Source organism: Nerophis ophidion, linkage group LG27, assembly GCF_033978795.1.
Source record: "Nerophis ophidion isolate RoL-2023_Sa linkage group LG27, RoL_Noph_v1.0, whole genome shotgun sequence".
Lineage (NCBI taxonomy): Eukaryota > Metazoa > Chordata > Actinopteri > Syngnathiformes > Syngnathidae > Nerophis > Nerophis ophidion.
Genome location: NC_084637.1, coordinates 16180499 through 16207809, shown reverse-complemented (window position 1 = coordinate 16207809; position 27311 = coordinate 16180499). Strand labels below are relative to the sequence as shown.

Genomic DNA, 27311 nt, shown 5'->3' with positions numbered 1-27311 from the left:
TTTTTGCAAATAATCATTAACTTTAGAATTTGATACCAGCAACACGTGACAAAGAAGTTGGGAAAGGTGGCAATAAATACTAAAAGTTGAGGAACGCTCGTCAAACACTTATTTGGAACATCCCGCAGGTGGGTGCCATGATTGGGTGTAAAAACATTTTCCCAAAAAATGTGCACCCATCTGTCCACAACTGCGTGAGCAAATAGTGAAACAGTTTATAAGAACAACATTTCTCAAAGTGCAATAGCAAGAAATTTATGGATTTTAACATCTGCGGTCCATATCATCATCAAAAGGTTCAGAGAATCTGGAGAGATCACTCCACGTAAGCGGCATGGCCGGAAACCAACATTGAAATACCTTGACCTTCGATCCTTCAGACGGCACTGTATCAAAAAACGATATTAATTTCTAAAAGGATATCACCACATGGACTCAGGAAGACTTCAGAAAACCACTGTCACTAAATAAAGTTTGTCGCTACATCTGTAAGTGCAAGTTAAAGCTCTACTATGCAAAGCAAAGGCCATTTATCAACAACATCCAGAAACGCCGCCGGCTTCTCTGGGCCCGAGATCATCTAAGATGGACTGATGCAAAGTGGAAAAGTGTTCTGTGGTCTGACGAGTCCACATTTCAAATTGTTTTTGGAAACTATGGACATTTGTCTCCTCTGGGGCGGTATAGCTCAGTTGGTAGAGCGGCCGTGCCAGCAACTTGAAGGTTGCAGGTTCGATCCCTGCTTCCGCCATCATAGTCACTTCCGTTGTGTCCTTGGGCAAGACACTTTACCCACCAGCTCCCAGTGCCACCCACACTGGTTTAAATGTACAAATTATATATTGGGTTTCACTGTGTAAAGCACTTTGAGTCACTAGAGAAAAAGCAGTATATAAATATAATTCACTTCACTTCACTGGAACAAAGAGGAAAAGAACCATCCGGATTGTTATAGGCGCAAAATTTAAAAGGCAGCATCTGTGATGGTATGGGGGTGAATTAGTGCCCAAGGCATGGGTAACTTACACATCTGTGAAGGCACCATTAATGCTGAAAGGTACATACAAGTTTTGGAGCAACATATATTGCCATTCAAGCAACGTTATCATGGACGCCCCTGCTTATTTCAGCAAGACAATGCCACACCACGTGTTACAACAGCGTGGCGTCATAGTAAAAGAGTCCGGGTACTACACTGGCCTGCCTGTAATCCAGACCTGTCTCCCACTGAAAATTTTGAAGCCTAAAAAACGACAACAGAGACCCCGGACTGTTGAACAACTTAAGCTGTACATCAAGCAAGAATGGGAAATAATTCCACCTGAAATGCTTCAAAAATGTTTCTCCTCAGTTCCCAAACATTTATTGAGTGTTGTTAAAAGAAAAGGTGATGTAACACAGTGGTGAACATGCCCTTTCCCAACTACTTTGGCACGTGTTGCAGCCATGAAATTCTAAGTTAAATAATATTTGCAAAAAAAAAAAAGTTTATTAGTTTGAACGTCAAATATCTTGTCTTTGTAGTGCATTCAACTGAATATGGGTTGAAAAGGATTTGCAAATCATTGTACTCCGTTTATATTTACATCTAACACGATTTCCCAACTCCTATGGAAACGGGGTTTGTAGTTCGGTATATTTGTCTGTTCCGCAGTACACTTTTTGCAATTTAAAGAGACCGGAGTCCAGAAAGTCTTAACATTATCCGAGCGACTGATAGAGACTGTGCTGCCTTCAAAACACACATCAGCGGCCCGGAGGGATCGCGGTGTTTACTTAGAAAAATGCTCAAACACCAAATGTCCACAAAACAAGATAAGTCCTTGGACCTGTCTGGTTTTGTGTTCTAGGTCAGCGTTTTTCAACCTTTTTTGAGCCCAGGCGCATTTTTTGGGTTGAATAAATCCGGAGGCACACCACCAGCAGAAATCATTAAAAAAGAAAACTCAGTTGACAGCAATAAAAGCCGTTGTCGCAATTGTTGGATGACTTTAAAGCATAAACAAGCATGCATATAAGTCTTGTCTTGTCTTTCCACTAGAGTTGTTTGCTGTTGTCCTGTGTGTAGTGATTTAGTTCTTGTCTTGCGCTCCCATTTTGGTGGCTTTTTTTCTTTTTTTGGTATTTTCCTGTAGCAGTTTCATGTCTTCCTTTGAGCAATACTTCCCGCATCTACTTTGTTTTAGCAATTAAGAATATTGTATTGTTTTTATCCTTCTTTGTCGGGACATTATTCATTGTCATGTCATGTTCGGATATACATTGTGGACGCCGTCTTTGCTCCACAGTAAGTCTTTGCTGTCGTCCAGCATTCTGTTTTTGTTTACTTTGAAGCCAGTTCATTCCTAGTTTCGTTCTTAACAGCCTTCCCTAAGCTTCAATGCCTTTTCTTAGGAGCACTCGCCTTTTGTTTATTTTTGGTTTAAGCATTAGACACCTTCTTACCTGCGTGCTCCCTCCCGCTGTTTCTGACATCTACAAAGCAATTAGCTACCTGCTGCCACCTACTGATATGGAAGAGTATTACACGGTTACTCTCCCGAGCTCTAGACACCACCGACACTCAACAATAACACATCATTTGCAGACTATATATATTGGTTTGCAAATAATTTTTTTAACCTAAATAGGTGAAATTAGATACTCTCCCGGCTTCACGGTGGGAGAGGGGATAGTGCATCTGCCGCACAATACGAAGGTCCTGCAGTCCTGGGTTCAAATCCAGGCTCGGGATCTTTCTGTGTGGAGTTTGCATGTTCTCCCCGTGAATGCGTGGGTTCCCGCCGGGTACTTCGGCTTCCTCCCACTTCCAAAAACATGCACCTGGGGATAGGTTGATTGGCAACACTAAATTGGCCCTAGTGTGTGAATGTGAGTGTGAATGTTGTCCGTCTATCTGTGTTGGCCCTGCGATGAGGTGGCGACTTGTCCAGGGTGTACCCCGCCTTCCGCCCGATTGTAGCTGAGATAGGCGCCAGCGCCCCCCGCGAACCCCCAAAAAAGGGAATAAGCGGTAGAAAATGGATGGATGGATAGATATTCTCCCACGGCACACCTGACTGCGTCTCATGGCACACTAGTGTGCCGCGGCACAGTGGTTGAAAAACACTGTTCAAGTCAACATGCCCGGTTGTCATACACAAATATATATTGGCCATGGAAGCTTCTTTTATAAATATCAACTAACAACAACAACAAAAAGTATCAAAATCTTTCCTCACCTGAGTTGTCAAACTGCAAGTGTTTAGGATCGTCATTGGCTCTAGTTCCACGGCAGCAAAGACACAGAGGCATGACGAGGAGAAACTTCAAGTATGTTATTTTGCTGATTTTGTTCTGCTTTTATAGTTCCCAATGTTGCTCAACCTTTGGTAGGAAGTCAGCATGTGGACCTACTTCCTAGCATTGAACCACTTGCAAGAGCTAATCAGTTACTAAGGGCAAGCAGGTGCCTCCACACTTAAAGGAGTACAATTGCAGCAGAGCACAGTAACGGGGTGCAGATTTATGAACCAAAGAAGTTGAACACAAACCCAAAATGGGATGATGTGTTTGGTTGAGCGGGCCAAAAAATACATTCAGTATGTTTCCATGCACTAAATCAGTTTGATATTTCAAATAGTTTGTTTTTACACCTACGTGTGGAGTCCAACTGTCATGCACCATGTGCCTCTCGTACACTATGACATCACTGTGGAGAGGCGGAGCCGGCAGTCTGACAGCGAGGCGGGACACGCTGGAGCCCGGCCCAAGATGGCGGCGAAGAGGCGTGGCCGGCAGTCTGACAGTGAGGCAGGGCACGCCAGAGCCCGGCCCAAGATGGCGGCGAGGAGGCGTGGACTGCGAGCAAGCAGCAAGGCGCGCCGGAATCAACCCTGCCAATATTATCAGGTGCGTGGGTCGCCCAGCTGGGCACAATTTAAATCTCCTCTCGCACTGTATAAAAAGGGCAGCGGCCGTAGATGCCGGGAAGAGAGAAGGAGCCAGAAATGATTCTTCTTGCCCCGACTGATATCCAGAGGAAATTTGCAATTTTTCTGGACAATCTTGCCAGTTGTGCGGAAAGTTAATCAAATGCTGCGTGAAGAGGTTTGTGTACGCCTAATTGTTCGCCTTTAGTTTACCCATGCATCCATGACTCTTCCTGGTTATAATATACAAACCGAGGTTGGGGGCGCGGGGGTGTATAATATAGCCAGGAAGAGTCATGGATGCATTGGATTCTGGGTAATTGTTATGTTGCGTTTATGTTGTGTTACTTTGAGGATGTTCACCCGAAATGTGTTTGTCATTCTTGTTTGGTGTGGGTTCACAATGTGGCGCATATTTGTAAGAGTGTTTAAGTTATTTAAATCACAACTGGCGGGGCGGTATAGTTGTAGAGCGGCCGTGCCAGCAACTTGAGGGTTGCAGGTTCGATCCCCGCTTCCGCCACCCCAGTCAGTGCCGATGTGTCCTTGGGCAAGACACTTTACCCACCTGCTCCCAGTGCCACCCACACTGGTTTAAATGTAACTTAGATATTGGGTTTCACTATGTAAAGCGCTTTGAGTCACTACAGAAAAAGCGCTATATAAATATAATTCACTTCACAACCTTCAGCGTAACCTGTATGGCTGTTGACCAAGTATGCTTTGCAAACTCGTACGTGTGAAGATAGAAGCAGCGAAATGCATGCGTCCGGCCGGTACGCAGATAGCATGGTGTAAAGGCGGGCGCGATGACATGTTGTAGAGGACGTTAAAAATAAAGTCATCACGGGCCGCCCTCAATATTTTAGTCCGAATGAAAATCGGAAAATGTTAACCCCGGGTGATTTCTTGGAGAGGCACTAAAATCCAGAAACCCCCCAAAACCATCGGGGGGGTCGGCATTTCGCAGCTGAGCCACATCAGGGCTCGCCAACCCCTGTTCTAGAAGGTCAACGAGCTCATAGTGATCTAAGTAGTAGTTATATGGGAGGTGTTTATTATCATTTGGGGAGAGGAGGCTGCCTTATGCTCACCTGCTAAACACCTATCTGCTCGGCGCTGAAGCATTTACTACATGTGCTCTGAATACGCACTGCTGATTGGCTGTTACCGCTCTGAATAGGCACTGCTGATTGGCTGTTACCACTATAAACAGTGTGGGTGGGACGATGCTGGGTGCTGAGACAGAGGCAGAAGAAGCAAAGCAGCTTGTTAAGACTTTAGCTTAGAAAATCGTACGGTACACCCCCGTACCGAAACGGTTCAATACAAATACATGTACCGTTACACCCCTAAAGTCAACACATCCCGTCCACATGTGGACACCCAAGCCAGCCAGTAAGCAAACGCCAGCCAGTCCTCAGAGGTCAATCAGCACACAGCCGCCAGTCACAGCTTCCCGACCACCGGTAGCTCCACACCCACCGCCCATCTGCGGGACAAACGCCCGCAGCCGCCGAAACTAAAGCAAAAGAGCGACCAAACCCGCAAATTGCAACAACGCACACACCAGGCTACCACCGAGGTCGCTAACCCACTGACCTCAACCCCGTCCAGAGCCCGGTCAATGAAGCAATCGAGTGCCTCCACACTTAAAGGAATAAAACCACAAGTGTGCACAATAACAAGGTACACTGCAAAAAGTCAGTGTTCAAAAACAAGCAAAAAAAATACAAAACTGAGGGGTATTTTACCTGAACTAAGCAAAATTATCTGCCAATAGTACAAGAAAACGTGGCTTGTCAAGACTTTCCAAATCAAGTAAAATTAACTAACCTCAATGAACCCAAAAATACCTTAAAATAAGTATATTCTCACGAATATCTTGACATAATGATATGCACCCGGCATTACATTTCTTCAAACCAGCAAACTTATACTAAAACTAATTTATTGTTCTAAATGGAAAGGCAACAAGGCAAGCTAGCCGCTCAGCCAAATCATATGGTCTAAAAATGCATTTTCCCATCGACAACATGACATCATCACGCCAAGTGCATGCTCTTTCAGTCAATAAGTGCACGAGGAAAAAAAAAATATATATATATAGCCCGGCTCCCAGCGTAAACATTTTTAATTCTAATTTTGAATTATCTACCTGAATGTGCATGACCTATTTCTGTTTAAAATTGTTACAAATGTCCCATTGTAAAATGTTTAAATATTAACTGTCAGTTCACTGTACTGTGCTAACTGTACTACTATGAGTACATATGTTCTCTTGTTTCATTGATAATAAAACGGCAAAGTCCATCCGGCTTTCATCTGTTTTAATTATGAGACACAATTGTGTCAAAGTCATGATTTTTTTGTTCTTGTTTGAAATAAGAAATGATTACTTTAAAAAATGTGAGTATTGATGACACAGCTTTGCAACAGTTTCAAGCATGTTTTACTTAAAGGCCTACTGAAACCCACTACTACCGACCACGCAGTCTGATAGTTTATATATCAATGATGAAATATTAACATTGCAACACATTTTCGTTTACTAAATTGCAATTTAAAATTTCCCGCAAAGTGTCGTGTTGAAAACGTCTCGGTATGATGACGCGTGCGTTTGACGTCTCGGGTTGTAGCGGACATTATTTTCCAGCCCGATCCAAGCTATGAGTAGTCTGCTTTAATCGCATAATTACACAGTATTCTGGACATCTGTGTTGCTGAATCTTTTGCAATTTGTACAATTAATATTGGAGAAGTCAAAGTAGAAAGATGGAGGTGGGAAGCTTTTAGCCTTTAGCCACACAAATACAGCCGGTGTTTCCTTGAAGTTTTACTGTGGATCAGAGCGGTCAAGCGAACGTGGATCACGACCACATGTCTACCGGCAGTTTTCGGTGAGAAAATTGTGGTAATAAGTCGGCTCTTACCGGAGACATCAGCGGAGCTTCCGTCTTGCTGCAGCTGCGTGACTTCCCTCAGAGACACTGGGTCAACACACCCCTCTGTCTTTCAGGTACTATTTAATCCCACTAAAACACTAGCAACACAATAGGCAGATAAGGGCTATTCCAGAATTATCTTAGTAAATGTGTCTAATAACATCTGAATCGCTCCCACTGCAATCGCCTTTTTTTTTCTTTTTCTAGTCCTTCACTCTAAATTTCCTCATCCATGAATCTTTTTATCTCGCCAAAAATTAATGGGGAAATTGTCGCTTTCTCGGTCCGAATAGCTCAAGCTGCTGCTGGCTATGATTGTAAACAATGTGAGGATGTGAGAAGCCCTACAACCCGTGACGTCACGCACACATCGTCTGCTACTTCCGGTACAGGCAAGGCTTTTTTATTAGCGACCAAAAGTTGCAAGCTTTATCGTCGATGTTCTTTACTGAATATTTTCAGCAAAAATATGGCAATATGGCGAAATTATCAAGTATGACACATAGAATGGACCTGCTATCCCCGTTTAAAAAAGAAAATCTCATTTCAGTAGGCCTTTAATATAGGTCATAAAAACTCAGCAACAAGCTGTAATATCTTACCTAGATAATTTAGGACCAAACCACCTAAAAGAAGTAAAACACTCCAAAACAAAATCTTCTTAGTGAGAATAAGTATCTTATCTGACAGAAAATAAGCAAATATCACCCTTATTTGAGATATTTCATCTTACTTAGATTTCAGTTTTTGCAGTGTACAGATTCAAGAACCATAGAAGTTGAACACCAACCTGAAATAGGATAAAGGCCGCCGGGAAATGTGTTTCGGTCGACCGGGCCAAAAGACACATTGTGAAGCAGTTGATTCAACAGAGTTTGGACCCCTTGAATCACCTCTGCCAGAGTCATGGTCCCATCCAACTGATGTCATGCTAACACTAACGACACGGTTGTGTGTGTTTATTTTACTTGATGTCTGTGCTGCTTTATCAGAGGAAGAGGGAGGAGAAGGGTGGGCTCGGACATAACCCCCCACCCCCCTCTCAACCCGCAGCTCTTTTTCTTAAATGTGAAAAGTGGCCTCATTTATTTACAGCACGCCCTTCTGGGTATGACTGAAAATTTAACACACACATTCTCCATTTAAAGGCCTACTGAAACCCACTACTACCGACCACGCAGTCTGATAGTTTATATATCAATGATGAAATATTAACATTGCAACACATGCCAATACGACCTTTTTAGTTTACTAAATTGCAATTTTAAATTTCCTGCGGAGTTTCTTGTTGAAAACGTCGCGGAATGATGACTCGTGTTTGTGACGTTGTTGGCTGGAGGGGACATTTTGCGCCAGCACCACTTGCGGCTAAAAGTCGTCTCTTTTCATCGCATAATTACACAGTATTTTGGACATCTGTGTTGCTGAATCTTTTGCAATTTGTTCAATTAATAATGGAGAAGTCAAAGTAGAAAGATGGAGGTGGGAAGCTTTAGCCTTTAGCCACACAAACACACGGTGTTTCCTTGTTTAAAATTCCCAGAGGTGAAGCTTTACTATGGATCAGAGCGGTCAAGCGAACATGGTTCTCAACCACTTGTCAACCGGCAAGGTTAAGGTGAGAAAATTGTGGTAAAAAGTCGCCTCTTACCGGAGATCAGCGGAGCTTGCGCCTACCATGCAGCTGCCGTGACTTCCCTCAGAGACTGGCATCAACACACCCGTGGACACACCCCTCCGACTATCAGGTACTATTTAACTAACTAAAACGCTAGCAACACAACAGAAAGATAAGGGATTTCCCAGAATTATCCGAGGAAATGTGTCTAAAAACATCTGAATCGCTCCCAATGTAATCGCCTTTTTTTTCTAGTCCTTCACTATCAATAACCTCATCCACAAATCTTTCATCCTCGCTCAAATTAATGGGGAAATTGTCGCTTTCTCGGTCCGAATAGCTCTTGATGCTGGAGGCTCACATTATAAACAATGTGAGGATGTGAGAAGCCCTCACACTTGTGACGTCATCGTCTGCCACTAAAAGCAGGGCTTTTTTATTAGCGACCAAAAGTTGCAAACTTTATCGTGGATGTTCTCTACTAAATCTTTTCAGCAAATATATGGTAATATCGCAAAATGATCAAGTATGACACATAGAATGGACCTGCTCTCCCAGGTTAAATAAGAAAATCTCATTTCAGTAAGCCTTTAAAGCTCTACTATGCAAAGCGAAAGCCATTTATCAACAACATCCAGAAACGGCGCTGGCTTCTCTGGGCCCGAGATCATCTAAGATGGACTGATGCAAAGTGGAAAATTGTTCTGTGGTCTGACGAGTCCACATTTCAAATTGTTTTTGGAAATATTCGACATTGTGTCATCCGCACCAAAGGGGAAGCGAACAATCCAGAAAAGCTATCCCTAACTTGCCTTGTGGCGACGCTGTATTACAAAACGTACAGTCGAAAAAAAAAAGAGGTCGAGTTACAGCTTGCATGCTTGTACCAGCCGAGCAACCTGTCGCACCACAGCTGTCAGATCATGAGGTCATGATATTTGTCCTCTGGATTTTCCTTCAACGCGGATGCAAAGTGAAGGCCTTGTTATGTCAACATTTATTCAAAGAGGACCGCAGATGTCGATTCAGTGGATATTTTTGTTTCCTATTCAGAGGTCATGTTTTCACCAGGGTTTGTTTGATGAATTTTCATGAAATGTTCAGGCAATGGCCAAACAAACTAAACAATTCCTCTGACTTACTACGCTGCGCAGAGGATTCTGGGAGAAGTAGTTCATTTTCAGACCTGGCCAACGCTAAAGCGCCAGAAAAAAAAACTCACCACGTTTTCATTTGATGCCGTCACGGCAATATTGAGAAGACTTTGAAACCGCAGTATCTACAATATCATTACATCCCTACAAAGTAGCTATTGTGTTGCATGGCACCAGTCAAAATAAGCAATATTTATAACCCCTGTGGGCAATCAGCACGCAAACAGGGTAAATTCAATATCATTATCCTATTATTATATTATTTTACCATTTCAACCCTGAGGGCCTCTTACACTGGCCTTTTATCTTTACCAAATACCAGGCGCACCTTTTTAATCCGGCTTTTTACTGATCATTTGGAAGACTTCTCCGGTTCCTGATTTTTTTACTAATTTAATTTTCTATTTCATTTATTGCTGTTTTTACTACTATTGTTCACACTTTTACATCTATTTCAAAGTACGTTTTCTCTTACTCTTTTAGATTGCATTAGTTTTCCGCTTCCTCCCAATTCCAAAGACATGCACCTGGGGATAGGTTGATTGGCAACACTAAATTGGCCCTAGTGTGTGAATGTGAGTGTAAATGTTGTCTGTCTGTGTTGGCCCTGCGATGAGGTGGCGACTTGTCCAGGGTGTACACCGCCTTCCGCCGGCTTGTAGCTGAGATAGGCACCAGCGCCCCCCGCGACTCCAAAGGGAATAAGCGGTAGAAAAGGGATGGATGGATGTTTTCCACCCCTTGCCTATGATTAGCGATTACTTATTGGCAGCAAGTGAGAACAATAATCAGAGGGCTTCTTATACCGGTCCTACATCTCCAGTCTTTGCCGGATCAATGTTCGCTAAATGCAACAGTTTGCGCTGTTACTAACTACAGTGAAACCTCGATTTATGAACCCCTAAATAAGCAAATAGTCAAATCTCAACACTCCAGCATGTGGGCCTTCTCTATATTTTTTCACATTTTGCCAATTTATTAGGAATTCCAAATACTTGACGGACCACAGTGGAGTTTATAGGCCTACTGAAATGAAATGTTCTTCTATAAACGGGGATAGCAGGTCCATTCTATGTGTCATACTTGATCATTTCGCCACATTGCCATTTTTTTGCTGAAAATATTCAGTAGAGAACATTGACGATAAAGTTCGCAACTTTTGGTCGATAATAAAAAAGCCTTGCCTGTACCGTAAGTAGCAGACGATGTGCGCGTGACGTCACGGGTGGGAGAGCTCTTCACATCCTCACATTGTTTATAATCATAGCCTCCAGCAGCAAGAGCTATTCAGACCGCGAAAGCGACGATTTACCCATTAATTTGAGCGAGGGTAAAAGATTCGTGGATAAGGAAAGTTAGAGTGAGAGTGAAGCACCAAAAAAAAAAGAAAAAAAAGAAAAAGCGACGGCTCTGGGTGGCAGCAGTGTGAGCGTTTCAGATGTAAATTAGACACATTTACTAGGATAATTCTGGAAAATCCCTTATCTTCTTATTGTTTTAATAGTGTTTTAGTGAGATTGTAAAGTCATACCTCAAAGTCGGATGGCTGCGGTAAACGCCAGTGTCTTTGATGGAAGCCATGGAGGAGCCAAGCTCACAGTTGCCTTTTTTGACAGCTGCTGCAGGAGGAGGTCCAGTAATCCATTGATGTCTCCGGTAAGAGCCGACTTAATATCACAATTTTCCCATCCAAATACATGCTGGTTGACGTATAGAAACATGTTTGCTTGACCGCTCTGTGTTAAAGCTTCACAGCAAACAAAGAAACACCGGCTGTGTTTCGGTGCTAAAGGCAGCTGCAATCCACCGCTTTCCACCAACAGCATTTTTATTTATAGTCTCCATTATTAATTGAACAAATTGCAAAAGATACAGCAACACAGATGTCCAAATTACTGTGTAATTATGCGATGAAAAGAGACAACTTTTATTGGTGCTGGGCTAATAACGTCACAAACACGCGTCATCATTCCGCGACGTTTTCAACAGGAAACTCCGCAGAAAATTTAAAATTGTAATTTAGCAAACTAAAAAGGCCGTATCGCCATGTGTTGCAATGTCAATATTTCATCATTGATATATAAATTATCAGACTGCGTGGTCAGTAGTAGTGGGTTTCAGTAGGACTTAAAAAAAAAAAAAAAGACTATTTGCGAGGAGTACATTTATGGCACTCACAAGTGTGACCACAGCACAGTAAGTTTTAATTGTGATAAAGCCCGTCTTACGTTGGAAAAGATGCCAGAACAGAATTATATCACAGGGGAGGAGAAGACACCATCTACTCTTTTGTTCTACAGCGGCCCCTCACTCTTCCAAAGCACAAACACACAGACCATACTTGCCAACCCTCTGGGATTTTCCGGGAGTCTCCCGAAATTCAGCGCCTCTCCCAAAAACCTCCAGGGACAAATTTTCTCCCGAAATTCAGGCAAAGCTGGAGGCCACGCCCCCTCCAGCTTTATGGAGGACCTGAGTGACGTGTCTGAGAGCGTGTCTGCCCAATGACGTTGTAACTGTAGAATGATCGAGGGCGAGTTTTTGGTTTCTAATGTGGGTTTATTGTTAGGCAGTTTCATTATCAGCGCAGTAATAACACACAACAACAGCAGTCACGTTTACGTCTACCGTAAGGCAGTTCGTCTGCCGTAAACAGCATGTGACACTCTTAAACAGGACAATACTGTCATCAACTGTACATGCACCACAACACCTCCAGGCAACTTCAACCACATCCCATCTCCCCAGATTGTAAATAACCTAATGTAAATATTCGAATCTATTTCTGATGTATATACTTCTTCTTATGCTATCTGAACTCACTATGTTTTCTGCTGGCTGTACATATCCTACTAAGTAAGACCTACACTGTTTAAATGTCCAGTTCTTTGTTGATGCAACTGTTGATGACTGAAGTACTGATATCAACCAAAGCTCCTCATCCCACCCCCCGGATTGTAAATAATTCAATGTATATACTATGATGATTAACTTGTGTGATGACTGTATTATGCTGATAGTATATATTTGTACCATGAATTGATTAAGTTGAAAAACTTATTGCTATGTTACCATTTAGTGGTCAATTGTACGTAATATGTACTGTACTGTGCAATCTACTAATAAAAGTTTCAATCAATCAATCATGCATATGTGACAATAACATCTACTTTAGTGCAGTGCACAACTGTGCACACAACAGCTGTAAATATACTATTCCTGTCAGAGTTATTTGGTGACGAACCCCATGATGCTGAGAAGGAGGCAGGCATTGAATGGGAAAACATGATTAAATTTAAATAATAGAACAAGAACAAACAAAAATAAAGCACGTGGGCGGAATAACAAACTAAGGTAGCTAGCACTGGAAGCTAGAAAACAAAAAGGAACTTTATTATGGAAGCTAGTGGATAGCAAACAGAAAAACAGGAAATAACTAATGGCTAACAAGAACAGCTTACCGCTCCGACGACCAGGACAAAATGTAGCATGACAGGTAATAGCTGAAAAGAATCACAGACACGACAAGAGCAACGACAAGTCCGGATGACAATACAATGATCCAGCAACTGACACAAGACAAAGGAGGTACAAATAGGAACCGGCTGATTGGCAACAGGTGTGGCCAGATGCCAATCAGCCGCAGCCGAAGGGGAACACAGCACTCAGGGAACAAGACAGGAAGCTGACAAAATAAGAGCACTAGACAGGAAATACTAAACACACTGAGGAGTGACACAGCACTCAGGGAACAAGACAGGAAGCTGACAAATTAAGAGCACTTGACAGGAACTAAAAGACAGGAAATACTAAACACAGGAAACAGACAAATGCAGAGAAAAAAACTAAAACATAGACAAACTGTCAGGGGCAAGCCTGACAATTCCCCTCTTAACCACGCCCCCAACCACGCCCCCCACACCTCCCAAAATTGGAGGTCTCAAGGTTGGCAAGTATGACGCAGACTAACACAGCTCCCCTCTCCTTCTCCCAGTTCCTTCTCCATCCCTGTCTGCCCCTTTCTTGTCAGTTCTCTGCCGTTGTTAAAGTGTGTGCATTTTTTAAATGTTTATTATTATAGAAATATGGTCGTTGAAGTTAAGGATTTTTGTGCTTTTGTTTGTGAGGGCACTATGGTGACTTCTGTGTGTGTGTGTGTGTGTGTGTGTGTGTGTGTGCATATGCGTGGTAGCACAGCAGAATATACAACAGCCTGTTTTAACTTTTATTGCGCAGAAAGTTGATCCATAACCCTCCTATCTTTTTTAGATATACAGAACTGTATATCACTTAATATTGTGCTCAAGGCGGACAAACCTTCACTGAAATAGGGGCTTTTGTCGAGGCTGAAACCTATTATTCATATTTACATCGTTTACGTGGAACTCTGCTTTACTATAATGAAGTTCTCTATTCACGAACCATGTTCGAGAACCAATTAAAGGCCTACTGAAACCCACTACTACTGACCACGCAGTCTGATAGTTTATATTCTAATGATGAAATATTAACATAGCAACACATGCCAATACGGCCTTTTTAGTTTACTAAATTGCAATTTTAAATTTCCCGGGAGTTTCTTGTTGAAAACGTCGCGTAATGATGACGTGTACGCGTGACGTCACGGACTGTTAGGAAATATGAGCGCTGCACACACACAGCTAAAAGTCATCTGCTTTAACCGCAAAATTATACAGTATTTTGGAGATCTGTGTTGCTGAATCTTTTACAATTTGTTCAATTAATAATGGAGAAGTCAAAGTAGAAAGATGGAGTTGGGAAGCTTGAGCCTTTAGCCACACAAACACACGGTGATTCCTTGTTTAAAATTCCCGGAGATGAAACTTTACCATGGATCAGAGCGATCAAGCGAACATGGATCCGACCGAATGTCAACCAGCAGGTTTTGGTGAGGAAAATTGCGGTAAAAAGTCGCTTCTTATTGGAGATCAGCTTAGCTTGTGCCGTCCATAGCTGCCGTCGACTTCCCTGAGACACTGGCGTCAAGACACCCGTGGACACACCTGCGACTATCAGGTACTTTTAAACTCACTAAAACACTAGCAACACAATAGAAAGATAAAGGATTTTCCAGAATTATCGTAGTAAATGTCTCTAAAAACATCTGAATCTGTCCCAATGCAATCGCTTTTTTTATTTTTTTTACTTTTTTTTTTTTCTAGTCCGTCGCTATCAATATCCTCAAACACGAATCTTTCATCCTCGCTCAAATTAAATGGGGAAATTGTCGTTTTCTCGGTCCGAATAGCTCTTTTTGTTGGAGGCTCACATTATAAACAATGTGAGGATGTGAGGAGCCCTCAACGGGTGACGTCATCGTCTGCGACTTCCGGTAAAGGCAGGGCTTATCTGTTAGTGACCAAAAGTTGCGAACTTTATCGTGGATGTTCTCTACTAAATCCTTTCAGCAAAAATATGGCAATATCACGAAATTATCAAGTATGACACATAGAATGGACCTGCTATCCCCGTTTAAATAAGAACATCTCATTTCAGTAGGCCTTTAAGTTTGCAAATCAAGGTTCAACTGTATAAGCTATGGTTTACTTTTCATTTGTTCTCTGTGCTGCGTGTGCACTTCCATCAGTGCGTTTCCAAGTTTTGGTGCCCTGCTAATGGAATTAAATGCTAATTCGCCCTGCAAGCTCCCTGTTGTCATCCGCATCATTCGGAATCACCGCCAACCAAACCAAATTGCAACAGAATGGACCAGTCACACAAGATAAGAGCGCTAACATGGCCTAGTGGTTAGAGTGTCCACCCTGAAATCGGTAGGTTGTGAGTTTAAACCTCGGCAGATTCATTCCAAAGACTATAAAAAAAATGGGACCCATTGTCTCCCTGTTTGGCACTCAGCATCATGTGTTGGAATTGGGGGTTAAATCACCATAAATGATTCCCGGGCGCGGCACCGCTGCTGCCCACTGCTCCCCTCACCTCCCAGGGGGTGATCAAGGGGATTGGTTACATGCAGAGAACAAATTGCCCCACACCTAGTGTGTGTGTGTGTGTGTGTGTGTGTGTGTGTGTGTGACAATCATTGGTACTTTAACTTAAATAAAGAAGTACACATAAGAAAACTATAACAAAACTACACTGAACAATTATATAAACTAAGGGTGTGGGAAAAAAATCAATTCGAATTTGAATCGCGATTCTCAAGTTCTGCAATTCATAATCGATTCTCATTTTTCTTTAAATTGATTTTTTGTAATCTTTTTTTTTTAATGTATATTTTTTTTTCATAAATCCAACAAACCACTACACAGCAATACCATAACAATGCAATCGAATTCCAAAACCAAACCTGACCCAGCAACACTCATAACTGCAATAAACAGAGCAATTGAGAGGAGACACAAACACGACACAGAACAAACCAAAAGTAATGAAACAAAAATGAATATTATCAACAACAGTGTCAATATTAGTTATAATTTCAGCACAGCAATGATTAAAAATCCCTCATTGACATTATCATTGGACATTTATAAAAATAAAAAAAAAGAACAATACTGTCACAGTGGCTTACACTTGCATCGCATCTCATAAGCTTGACAACACACTGTGTCCAATGTTTTCACAAAGATAAAATAACTCATATTTTTGGTTCGTTTAATAGTTAAAACAAATTTACATTATTGCAATCAGTTGATAAAACATTGTCCTTTACAATTATAAAAGCTTTTTAAAAAAAAATCTACTACTCTGCTTGCATGTCAGTAGACTGGGGTAGATCCTGCTGATATCCTATGTATTGAATGAATACAGAATTATTTTGAATCGGAAAAATATCATTTTTGAATCGAGAATCGCGTTGAATTGAAAAAAAAATCGATATATAAATCGAATCGTGACCCCAAGAATCGATATTGAATCGTATCGTGGCACACCCAAAGATTCGCAGCCCTAATAATGACTGATACATAATGATAAATACATCAGAGGCTGTCACCACGGTTGAACATACTTCAAACAAGTCACAATTTCCTCGTGATTGTTGGTCCAAAGCTAATAAGGATTTTGACAAAATGAGGGTAATAAGTTACTTCTTTGGTCGGTCTGTGAGTTTTGTGTTAATAGCGGTGTTGGGTGCGTGTTGGAGTGTCTGCTGGTCACTAAACAATGCAGGAATGCAGCAGCAGGGTGCGTCAAATACGGCGGCAAAACTCTACTTTTACAAAATAAAATCATATTCTATTGTAAATTTATTAGCTGGAGAATGTTTAGAACTGTTCATAAAACGGTTTAGAAAAACTAATGTCAAAACGACTAATTGCATGCATCCGGGCACAGCCGCACACATCCTTGGTAGCAGTCATGGCACCTGTTTAGTCGGCCATGTTCTCTCTATACACCACTCTGATGTACCACAGTTTGAGAAACAATGTCTTATAGTAAAAATACCAAACATGTAATGTTTATTATTTTTATTTTGAACCCTTTGAAAGTATGTTGATCAAATGATGTCACAGTTGCCAATACTGTAGATCAGGGGCGCTCACACTTTTTCTGCAGGCGAGCTACTTTTCAATTGACCAAGTCGAGGAGATCTACCTCATTCCGATTTATAATTTATATTTATTTATTTATGAAAGAGACATTTTTGTTAACAAGTTAATGGTGTTTAATGATAATACAAGCATGTTTAACACACATAGATTCCTTTCTTTCATGAAGACAGTAATATAAGTTGGTGTATTTGATTCTGATGACTTGCATTGATTGAAATCAGACAGTGGTGCTGATAACGTCCGCATTTTCAAATGGAGGAAAAAAAAAGTCCTCCTTTCTGTCCAATACCACATGAAAGTGGTTGGATTTGGCATCTCATTTGTCCAACTTGCATACTCGTTTTTAAACACTTTGTTATGAGAGTAGCATATGTGTGTGGCCCTTTAATGTCTGGCAGCAGGTGAGTGACGTCAGTGAGTGTGCGGGTGGGCAAGCAAGTGAGAAAGCGGTCGCTGAGGGCGGGGGAGAAATACATTGGCATCAAACTCCGTAGCTTGCTAGCTTGTGCACGCTAGCTTTCTGAGACTCTTATTTTGTTAGCACAGGCAGGATGAAACAGGTCTTTTATGGTGAAGACAGGAACTGTGCAGTCGGTCTTTAGAGTTTTGACAGTAGGTACGGAGTCTCTAAAAATAAAATGTGTTTCTCTGCGTCCGCCCTGTTAGTGATTTTTTTCTTAAATATGAGCTTGCAGCAGCCAGCGTCATCTCACAAGATCCTCGGGTGCCGAGAATGTCAAACAACTGACGAAAGTGAAGTCTTGGTATGATTGATGATTGCTCATTTTTATGTCTATTTTTTAATGCCTGGCTTGAGATCGACTGACACACCCTCCGAGATCGACCAGTCGATCGCGATCGACGTAATGGGCACCCCTGCTTTAGATACTATTTGCATGACTTGAGTTATTACTAGGGGTGTAACGGTACGTGTATTTGTATTGAACTGTTTCGGTACAAGGGGTTTCGGTTCGGAGGTGTACCGAATGAGTTTCCACACGGACATATTAGGTAGCGCACCGCACGTTGTGTAAACAATGCAGAGTGAGGCACAACACACGGCGGGCTAGCAGCGACCGGGCAAGGACAACATGTAAAAGCCAGAGCTGGAAGACCCTCCTGCCTCGTTAACATCTCCCGTTTGGGAACACTTTGGCTGAGCGGTGCGATACAACAATGGAGGACGGAGGTTTCAACGACATTGTTCAGCAGTAGTAGGGTACGCTTCTGCCAACACGTCAAACGTGCTCACCACTTTGAAGCGTCACCACCGCATTCAAGCAGCCTCTCCTTGGCGAGTCAGGCAGGGCTGAAGCAATAAGAAATGTTTTTATAGCAGCAGATTTAAGACTATCCATTTTCTACCGCTTGTCCCGTTCGGGGTCACAAAGGGTTGCTGTATTGCATTAAAAACTAGATTTTGACCAACTTCTATGGTGGAAGAACAATGAGCCCGTATATCCTCTTACTGCCAAATTAGCCAGGCTAACTTGGCAGTAAGAGGGGGGATTACCGAACAATCATGAATTAATTACCATGAATTGATGAACGTAGACCCCAACTTTAACAAGTTCAAAAGCTTATTGTGGTGTTTGCATTCAGTGTTCAATTGTACGGAATATGTACTGTACAATCTACTAATAAAATACTCAATCAATCAATCAAAAAAAGCACTTTATATGTAGAAAAGTTTTGTTAAGAAACCATTCTGAGCTTTATCTTATTTAGGTTTTATTTTATATATGTTGACCACATTAACCTTGGCAATGGACCCTGTGTGTATATGTATGTTATGCCATTGTTTACAAATTTGGTCAAAAAATAACCCATCCATCCATCCATTTTCTACCGCTTATTCCCTTTGAAGTCGCGGAAGGCGCTGGTGCCCAAAAATGTATATTTTGTTGTTTTCTTACTGCACCGAAAATGAACCGAACCGTGACCTCTAACCCGAGGTACGTACCGAACCAAAATTTTGGGTACCGTTACACCCCGAGTTTTTGCACTAATTTAAACATGTGATATTATCTGATCAAAATACCTTCAAAAAGCGTAAAACATTAAAACATTTCATGTGTGATATTTTTGTTAAGAACTGAATTTTAAGAAATTTGAAGCAAAAAGCAAAAAAATAAAAATCCTAGGACTTTGGTTTTTGGCTTTGCAAATAATTAAAACAAAAATGATTAAAGCAGAATAAGACAACAAATAATATAATAATAACAATAATAAAAAGTGTGATTTCTTTAAAACGTAGGCATATGGACAATAAAGAATGATGCAACCTTGACCCCAAAAGGGAGGAGCGGTAGGAAATGGATGGATGGGCACAAAATAAAAATAAAAAATAAATTAAAAAATCGATTTATATCAAAATTGCCAGTCTTATTCTAAATACAACATTTCAAAAAATATAAATAAAAAAACCCAAATTATATATATATATATATATATATGTATATATATGTATATATATACACACACATACATACAAACCCCGTTTCCATATGAGTTGGGAAATTGTGTTAGATGTAAATATAAACGGAATACAATGATTTGCAAATCATTTTCAACCCATATTCAGTTGAATATGCTACAAAGACAACATATTTGATGTTCAAACTGATAAACATTTTTTTTTTTGCAAATAATCATTAACTTTAGAATTTGATGCCAGCAACACGTGACAAAGAAGTTGGGAAAGGTGGCAATAAATACTGATAAAGTTGAGGAATGCTCATCAAACACCTATTTTGGAACATCCCACAGGTGTGCAGGCTAATTGAGGACAGGTGGGTGGCATGATTGGGTATAAAAGTAGATTCCATGAAATGCTAAGTAGTTCACAAACAAGGATGGGGCGAGGGTCACCAATTTTTTAAGCAAATTGTCGAACAGTTTTAGAACAACATTTCTCAACGAGCTATTGCAAGGAATTTAGGGGTTTTACCATCTACGGTCCGTAAAATTTTCATAAGGTTCAGAGAATCTGGAGAAATAACTGCATGTAAGCGATGATATTACGGACCTTTGATCCCTCAGGCGGTACTGCATCAAAAACCGACATCAGTGTGTAAAGGGTATCACCACATGGGCTCAGGAACACTTCATAAAACCACTGTCAGTAACTGCAGTTGGTTCGCTACATCTGTAAATGCAGGTTAAAACTCTACTATGCAAAGCGAATGCCATTTATCAACAACACAGAAGAATGCCGCCGGCTTCGCTGAGCCCGAGCTCATCTAAGATGGACTGATGCAAAGTGGAAAAGTATTCTGCGGTCTGATGAGTCCACAATTCAAATTACATTTGGAAACTGTGGACGTGGTGTCCTACAGAACAAAGAGGAAAATAACCATTTGGATTGTTGTAGGCGCAAAGTTCAAAAGCGAGCATCTGTGATGGTATGGGGGTGTATTAGTGCCCAAGGCATGGGTAACTTACACATCTGTGAAGGCACCATTAATGCTGAATGGTCCATACAGGTTTTGGAACAACATATGTTGTCATCCAAGCAACGTTATCATGGAGGCCCCTGCTTATTTCAGCAAAACCATGCCAAGCCACGTGTTACAACAGCGTGGCTTTGTAGTAAAAGAGTGCAGGTACTTTCCTGGCAGTCCAGACATGTCTCCCATCGAAAATGTGTGGCGCATTATGAAGCGTAAAATACGACAAGTATGGTAATAAAGAATCTTTGAAGTCTTGGAATTCTGAATTTGGTGTGTACGTGCAAGTGCGCGTGAAAAACCATTTGTCGCAGAGAATCTAAATAATGGTCATTCAGATTTTGTGTGCATCCCTACCATTTTTGTTCATTTATATCTGGTGATGACACGGTGTGACAGGCAAAACAATTAAATGCTTCATTGACCGGAGCATCCACCTGTTGTCATTCATACATCAGTTCGCTTGTTTGGACTTGACAGAAAGGTAGTAACTTTTGACCTGAGTTGTATTACTTTGATGGTTACCAGAATATAGTAAGCAAAGTTTTCCTACCACTGACTGCTGACAGCACCTCCAATGTTTGCTCCAGCTCGTCTTCTACAGACAGCTTTACGCCCATCCTGGTGAGGAGAAAAGGCCAACACCCCGAGCTTGACCGTCCTACCCTGAAAGAAGCAAACCGCATCACTTAACACGACTGCCAGAGAGCACAAACAAATTCAACAATCAAATCAGCCAACACATGAGGCGACATGTTTTTCTTTACTAGTCCAAAAACAATCAAATAAGCTTGTCAAAAATTCCTGGTCCAATTACCAGTTTGTTCACAGTGGCTCCTTTCATGGCTTTTAACAATAGATCAGCATGGCTTCCAGTCATAAGGACAGAGATCTTGTGATGGGCCAGACTAAATAAAGACCAAGGCCAAGTCCACATGCAGCACAATGTGACACTGGGAACCCACGTTTACATCATGGGAGGGCAAGTCAAACTGAATTGATGTTTTTACAAATGTGGAACACAAGCTTTCCATTACCTCGAAGCCTGGACTTGCCTGTTTAAACAGAAAATTGGCGTTAATGCTAGAATAAAATGTGCAATCCCAGAAGGTCGTAGAGTTAAGTGGATAAACCACAGGTGTCAAACTCAAAGCTCGGGGGCCAGATCTGTCCCACAACTTCCTTTTATCTGGCCCGCAAACACCTGGAAATATGTGTCAAAGTACTTATTTTCCCACTAAATGTAATTGCTTTTTTTCCCAATTAGACAGAAAAAATATATGTACTGCTTGAAATTGCATAAATCAGTGTTTGCGTTAACGCACTTTTTGTGTCTTTCTACACATTTAAATCAGAAAGGATGCGCAATCCCGGAAGCCCACACGTCGCCTTGGACGCAGATTTTTTTTTTTACCGCCCAGTTTGCTTGTTTTTTGAAATTTTTCGATTATCGCATTCCGTCGGTGATTTGTTTTGTTTATACTTGCCGGGTCAAATTTTCCTCCCCTTGCTTTTTATTGATAGACTCATCAGATTTTATTTTTTATAACCTATAGCAGGCGTTAATGTCTTAAAAGGGTCACGGCACATTCTAAAAATACCATCAAAATAAACAAAAACATAAAAGTGGAATAAAAAAACCTTACTTTATGTAATTCATAAAAAGTTGCAATGTTGAGTAGTAAAACAAAGCTATTTTCTTTCTTTAAAACTGTCATTACTCAAACCATAATATTGAATCAAAATCAATGTTTTTATGACTTATTGACCTATCAAAAGCTCCGATTACTTCACATTAAATATTCCACTTTGAAAAATATTTTTGCATATTTTGTGCCATTAAAAAAAGTGTTTTCTTTGACAAAATAAGCAGGAAAAACTAACAAAAACAACATATAAAACCAAACAAAATTTAGAATTAACGGAAAGATCTGAAGTTGATGTAGACTCTAGAGATTTAAGCGTTGAATAAATCATGTATGTATGCCCTGGCACACCATTATCATCATTTTATGACCGAAGCAAAACACTTTTTACACTTTTATACTGATATAAATACACCTACAACTTATTAAATTCAAATGTAGAAAAAAAGCAGCGGCAGCGGCAGAGTTCAGATCCATGAAAGAAAGAAGAAAGTGAATGAATGTTTATAACTGAATACATTTATATACAGTATGCATATTTTTTCTTCCTTTTGTATTATTTTTAAATGAATTAAGTAACATTTATGACAACCTTTTTCCGAAACACAACATAGAACGTGAGAAACAACATGATAATGCATTCATTTATCATTTGTTTTCATAACATGGTCACTACTGCCTACTTTGTCTTGTTATATTCTTATTTTACTGTTATATTGTTATTCCCATTGTTTTTATTCTTTTTGTAATATTTCTCTATTTTGTTTCCTTTTAAACCCCCATTATTTACTTTTTACTTTTTTTCTTTAAATTGATCTCAACTCTGTACACTGCTGCTGGAATTTTAATTTTCCTGAAGGAACTCTCCTGAAGGAATCAATAAAGTACTATCCATCTATCTATGTGTTTTCAAACGCTTACAAAAAAGTGGGAACCCAAAAATTGACTGTGAGAGCCCATTTTTTTTTACTTGATGGGATCCCAGGGACCACATTTTGAAAATTCTTAGCACCAACACTGATACATTTCAAACTTTAAAGGTATCTAATATTGCAACAAATATTACAGTACCAAAATGGATACATGGATGATACAGCAGAGGATTGGGAGAATGTCATGTGGTCAGATGAAACCAAAATAGAACTTTTTGGTATAAACTCAACTCGTCGTGTTTGGAGGAAGAAGAATACAGAGTTGCATCCCAAGAACACCATACCTACTGTGAAGCATGGGGGTGGAAACATCATGCTTTGGGGCTGTTTTTCTGCTAAGGGGACAGGACGATTGATCCGTGTTAAGGAAAGAATGAATGGGGCCATGTATCGTGAGATTTAGAGCCAAAACCTCCTTCCATCAGTGAGAGCTTTCAATGATTGACCAAATACTTATTTTCCACCATAATTTACAAATTCTTTAAAATTCCTACAATGTGAATTCCTGGATTTTTTTTTCACATTCTGTCTCACAGTTGAAGTGTACCTATGATGAAAATTACAGACCTCTGTCATCATTTTAAGTGGGAGAACTTGCACAATCAGCGGCTGACTAAGTACTTTTTTGCCCCACTGTATATATCGTGCATAGCGATATAGCCTAAAAAATATCGAGATATTAAAAAAAGGCCCTATCGCCCATCCCTACCCTAAACACAGGTCAAAATTAGTAAAGAAATGTCTAAATCAGGCTAGAATTACGGTTTTAAAATGGCCTTCCCAAAGTCCTGACTTAAATGTGCTGAAGAAACAAGTCCATGTCAGAAAACAAAAACATTTAGCTGAACTGCACCAATTTTGTCAAGAGGAGTGGTCAAAAATTCAACCAGAAGCTACCAAAAGCGCCTTATTGCTGTGAAACTTGCAAATATTAACAGATTTGGTGACATTTTCAGTAGCCCCATAATAAATTCATAAAAGAACCAAACTTCAAGAACCAACAAGTATGTGCTCCAATCACTCTATCACACAAACATAAGAGTTGTATAAATGACTGGAAACGCAAGACAGCCATGACATTGTGTTCTTTACAAGTGTATGTAAACTTTTGACCACGACTGTACCTGAAATGTGGTTTCAATCAAAAACAGTTTGACATCCCAATTGCTCGACACTTAAACCATATAACAAAATATCAACATTTTAAAAATTCAGACACAAAGAGCCAGCTTAATGATAATTTGACAACCGTGAGTTAAACAATTAAGCGTTCCCGCTTTTAAGCATTATTCACCAAACCAGTTTGTACTTATTAGAAAATACCTACCCGTAAAACATTGACGTCGCAATGACGCGTCGAAATGTACAGAATGTATTTGAACTCCTCCCCGCCAAACGAATAAGCACGGACAGGTTTGCTAGCTCTTTGTTTAATCACGTGATTAATTCACGGACCTCCGAAAAGTTGGGTCACAACCCAACAGGTGTTTTTAACATATACTAATGACAATATCGGACAACTAAAATGTTTTTTATCTATTGTATTTTATTTTAACCTTTTATTCAGTTTAAATCCGTATAAATATGTTGTTGAATACACACCATGAACGGGGAGAAAAATATAAGAGATAATAGTTGAAGTCTTTGAGTACGCTCCGTCATTAAAGCGCTAACATTAGTGTCACCGATAGGTGGCGATATAACATTTCTAAATAAACACCGATGACGAAGACGGATAAATCAGCATAAAAATACATTTTCACATTTTTATAGACGAAATGAAACATTACACACACTTGAATGCAAAAAACAGTTATTTGGTCCAAAAAACAAACTACAGACCGTGTGGGAAATGAATAGAAAAGACTTAGTGGCACCTAGTGGTAGAATTAAGTGAGTACAGAGAATTGTATAATTAATACAAACCCGTATCGACATTTTTAACACTAATATATTTAGGAATTGACAATTCTTTTGAAGCATGTTTTCTCTGGGAATCGTATCTGAAAGTAAAGCAACTTCAATGGAAGTGTGTCTAGGGACTATGACGTCATCATTGGCCAACTCCATCCCATCCATCCATTTCCTACCGCTTGTTTCCTTTTGGGATCGCGGGGGGCGCTGGTGCCTATCTCAGGTACAATCGGGCGGAAGGCGGTGTACACCCTGGACAAGTCGCCACCTCATCGCAGCATTGGCAAACTTTACTCTTTAATTAAGCACAATATTCAATAGCCGACCTGTTCTTTTGTGCCTTTAAAAAATAATTAAAACCTATTACTTTAAAACGCTTTCTACCTCTAACAACCAAAAAGCTGATAAAACTGTGATGCTGTGCTCCAAATTTGGATTATTTACGGAACTTGTGTGAGCCTATGGATTTACATTTTGTTACATATATATATTTTGCATTCTATTTTAGTTACTTAATCAAGTTTTTGAACTGCTTCTGTACTTGTTTTGATTAATATTATGTATTTGCCTCTATGTAAATGTTGTATATAATAAATAAAGATGTATGAATTAAAAAAAACAAAATTTAAAAAAAAGCACAGTATAGGCTAAATGTTATGTTCATAAATGTAAGTTTCTCATTACCTGACCTGTATTTAGTACCTTTAAAAAAGAATTGGAACTTTACTTTAAAACGCTTTCTACCTCTGTTAACCAAAAAGCTGTGAAAAATGTGATGCTGTGCTCCAAATTTTGATTATTTACGGAACATGTGTGCGCTTATGACTTTTATACATTGCTACATATGTATGTATTTCGTGTGTATATATATATATATATACATACATACATATATATACATATACATACATATATATATATATATATATATATATATATATACACACGAAATACATACATATATTTGTATGTATATATACATATATACACACAAATATATATATATATATACATATGTATATTTTTATATACATACATATATATGTATATACATATATATATATAAATGTATACATATATATACACACACAAAATATATACATATATATGTATATACATGTATTTATATACAAATATATACATATATACATACATATATATACGTATATATATACACACATATGTACAGTATATATATATATATATATAAACATATATATATATACATACATATATATGTACATATGTATATATGTATGTATTTACAAACAAATACATATATACATACATATATATACATATATATACACACATATACATATTTATATATATACACACATATATATATACACAAAAAATATATACATATATATGTAAGTATATATACAAATACACACATACATATATATATACATATACACACATATATATATATACATATATATATACATATAAATATATATAAATAAATATATACCTATATATATATATATATATATATATATATATATATATATATGTATACACATATACATATTGCATTCTACTGCAGTTTTTTAACTGAGTTTACAACCCCCTGGCGCTGTTTTGTATTGTTGTTGTTCATATGTTTTTTTTGTAAATGTTGATTATAAAGATTTATAAAAATTACAAAAATTGTACAATATCCTATTCGACAGCACAAACCAACACAAACCTTGCACAAACTATTGAAATTATATTTTGAATTTGGATCAAACAGTCGCTTCATATGGACAGACTTAATAACAAACCCGCACATACATGCCACAAACGTTTAAGACAATTTTATTACCTGAGTTCAAATGGAGTCACGAATGTCAACTTTGTATGGATTACCGATTTTTTTTTTTAACGAAAGCAAAATAGAGACACATAAAACACATAGTGACATCTAGTGGTAGATATAAATAAGTACATTATCAAGAATGTGTGAGCGTTGGACACTTGGATCCTCCAAGATACACATATATATATATATATATATATATATATATATATTTGAAAAACAAATACACATAAAATTGAAAGACATCACTTCAAAAGATCCCTGCCACTGCCTCAAAATTATTCAAGCATCCTCATAAACACCTGCATATTTTATTGTTCATCCTACCAAGACTCAATCAAGCTTTTCTAACATCAGTGCAGCCAGACATGTTTACAATTTAAAAGAAAACTCTGTTCAG

The 27311-nt window shown here is 39.4% G+C and overlaps 1 protein-coding gene and 1 non-coding gene across 3 annotated transcripts in view; one reads left to right on the top strand and one right to left on the bottom strand.

The window, feature by feature from the left end:
* The window catches only part of mcf2la (mcf.2 cell line derived transforming sequence-like a), a 207371-nt gene extending 182701 nt beyond the window's left edge, over positions 1-24670 (bottom strand). Inside the window, exons 1-2 of one of the 2 annotated variants that reach the window (XM_061889826.1) lie at positions 24518-24670; positions 21166-21278 (exon numbers count right to left, since the gene is read on the bottom strand). In XM_061889826.1, the coding sequence (XP_061745810.1) occupies positions 21166-21278; positions 24518-24528 (124 nt within the window). In that variant the 5' untranslated portion in view covers positions 24529-24670. Of the gene's footprint in view, positions 1-3221; positions 3352-21165; positions 21279-24517 lie in introns of those variants that run through there. The other variant, XM_061889831.1, reaches the window with a different exon arrangement.
* Positions 678-751, top strand: trnaa-agc (transfer RNA alanine (anticodon AGC)). Its single transcript has one exon. It is a non-coding gene; the product is annotated as a tRNA-Ala (tRNA).
* Positions 24671-27311: the final 2641 nt, after the last annotated feature.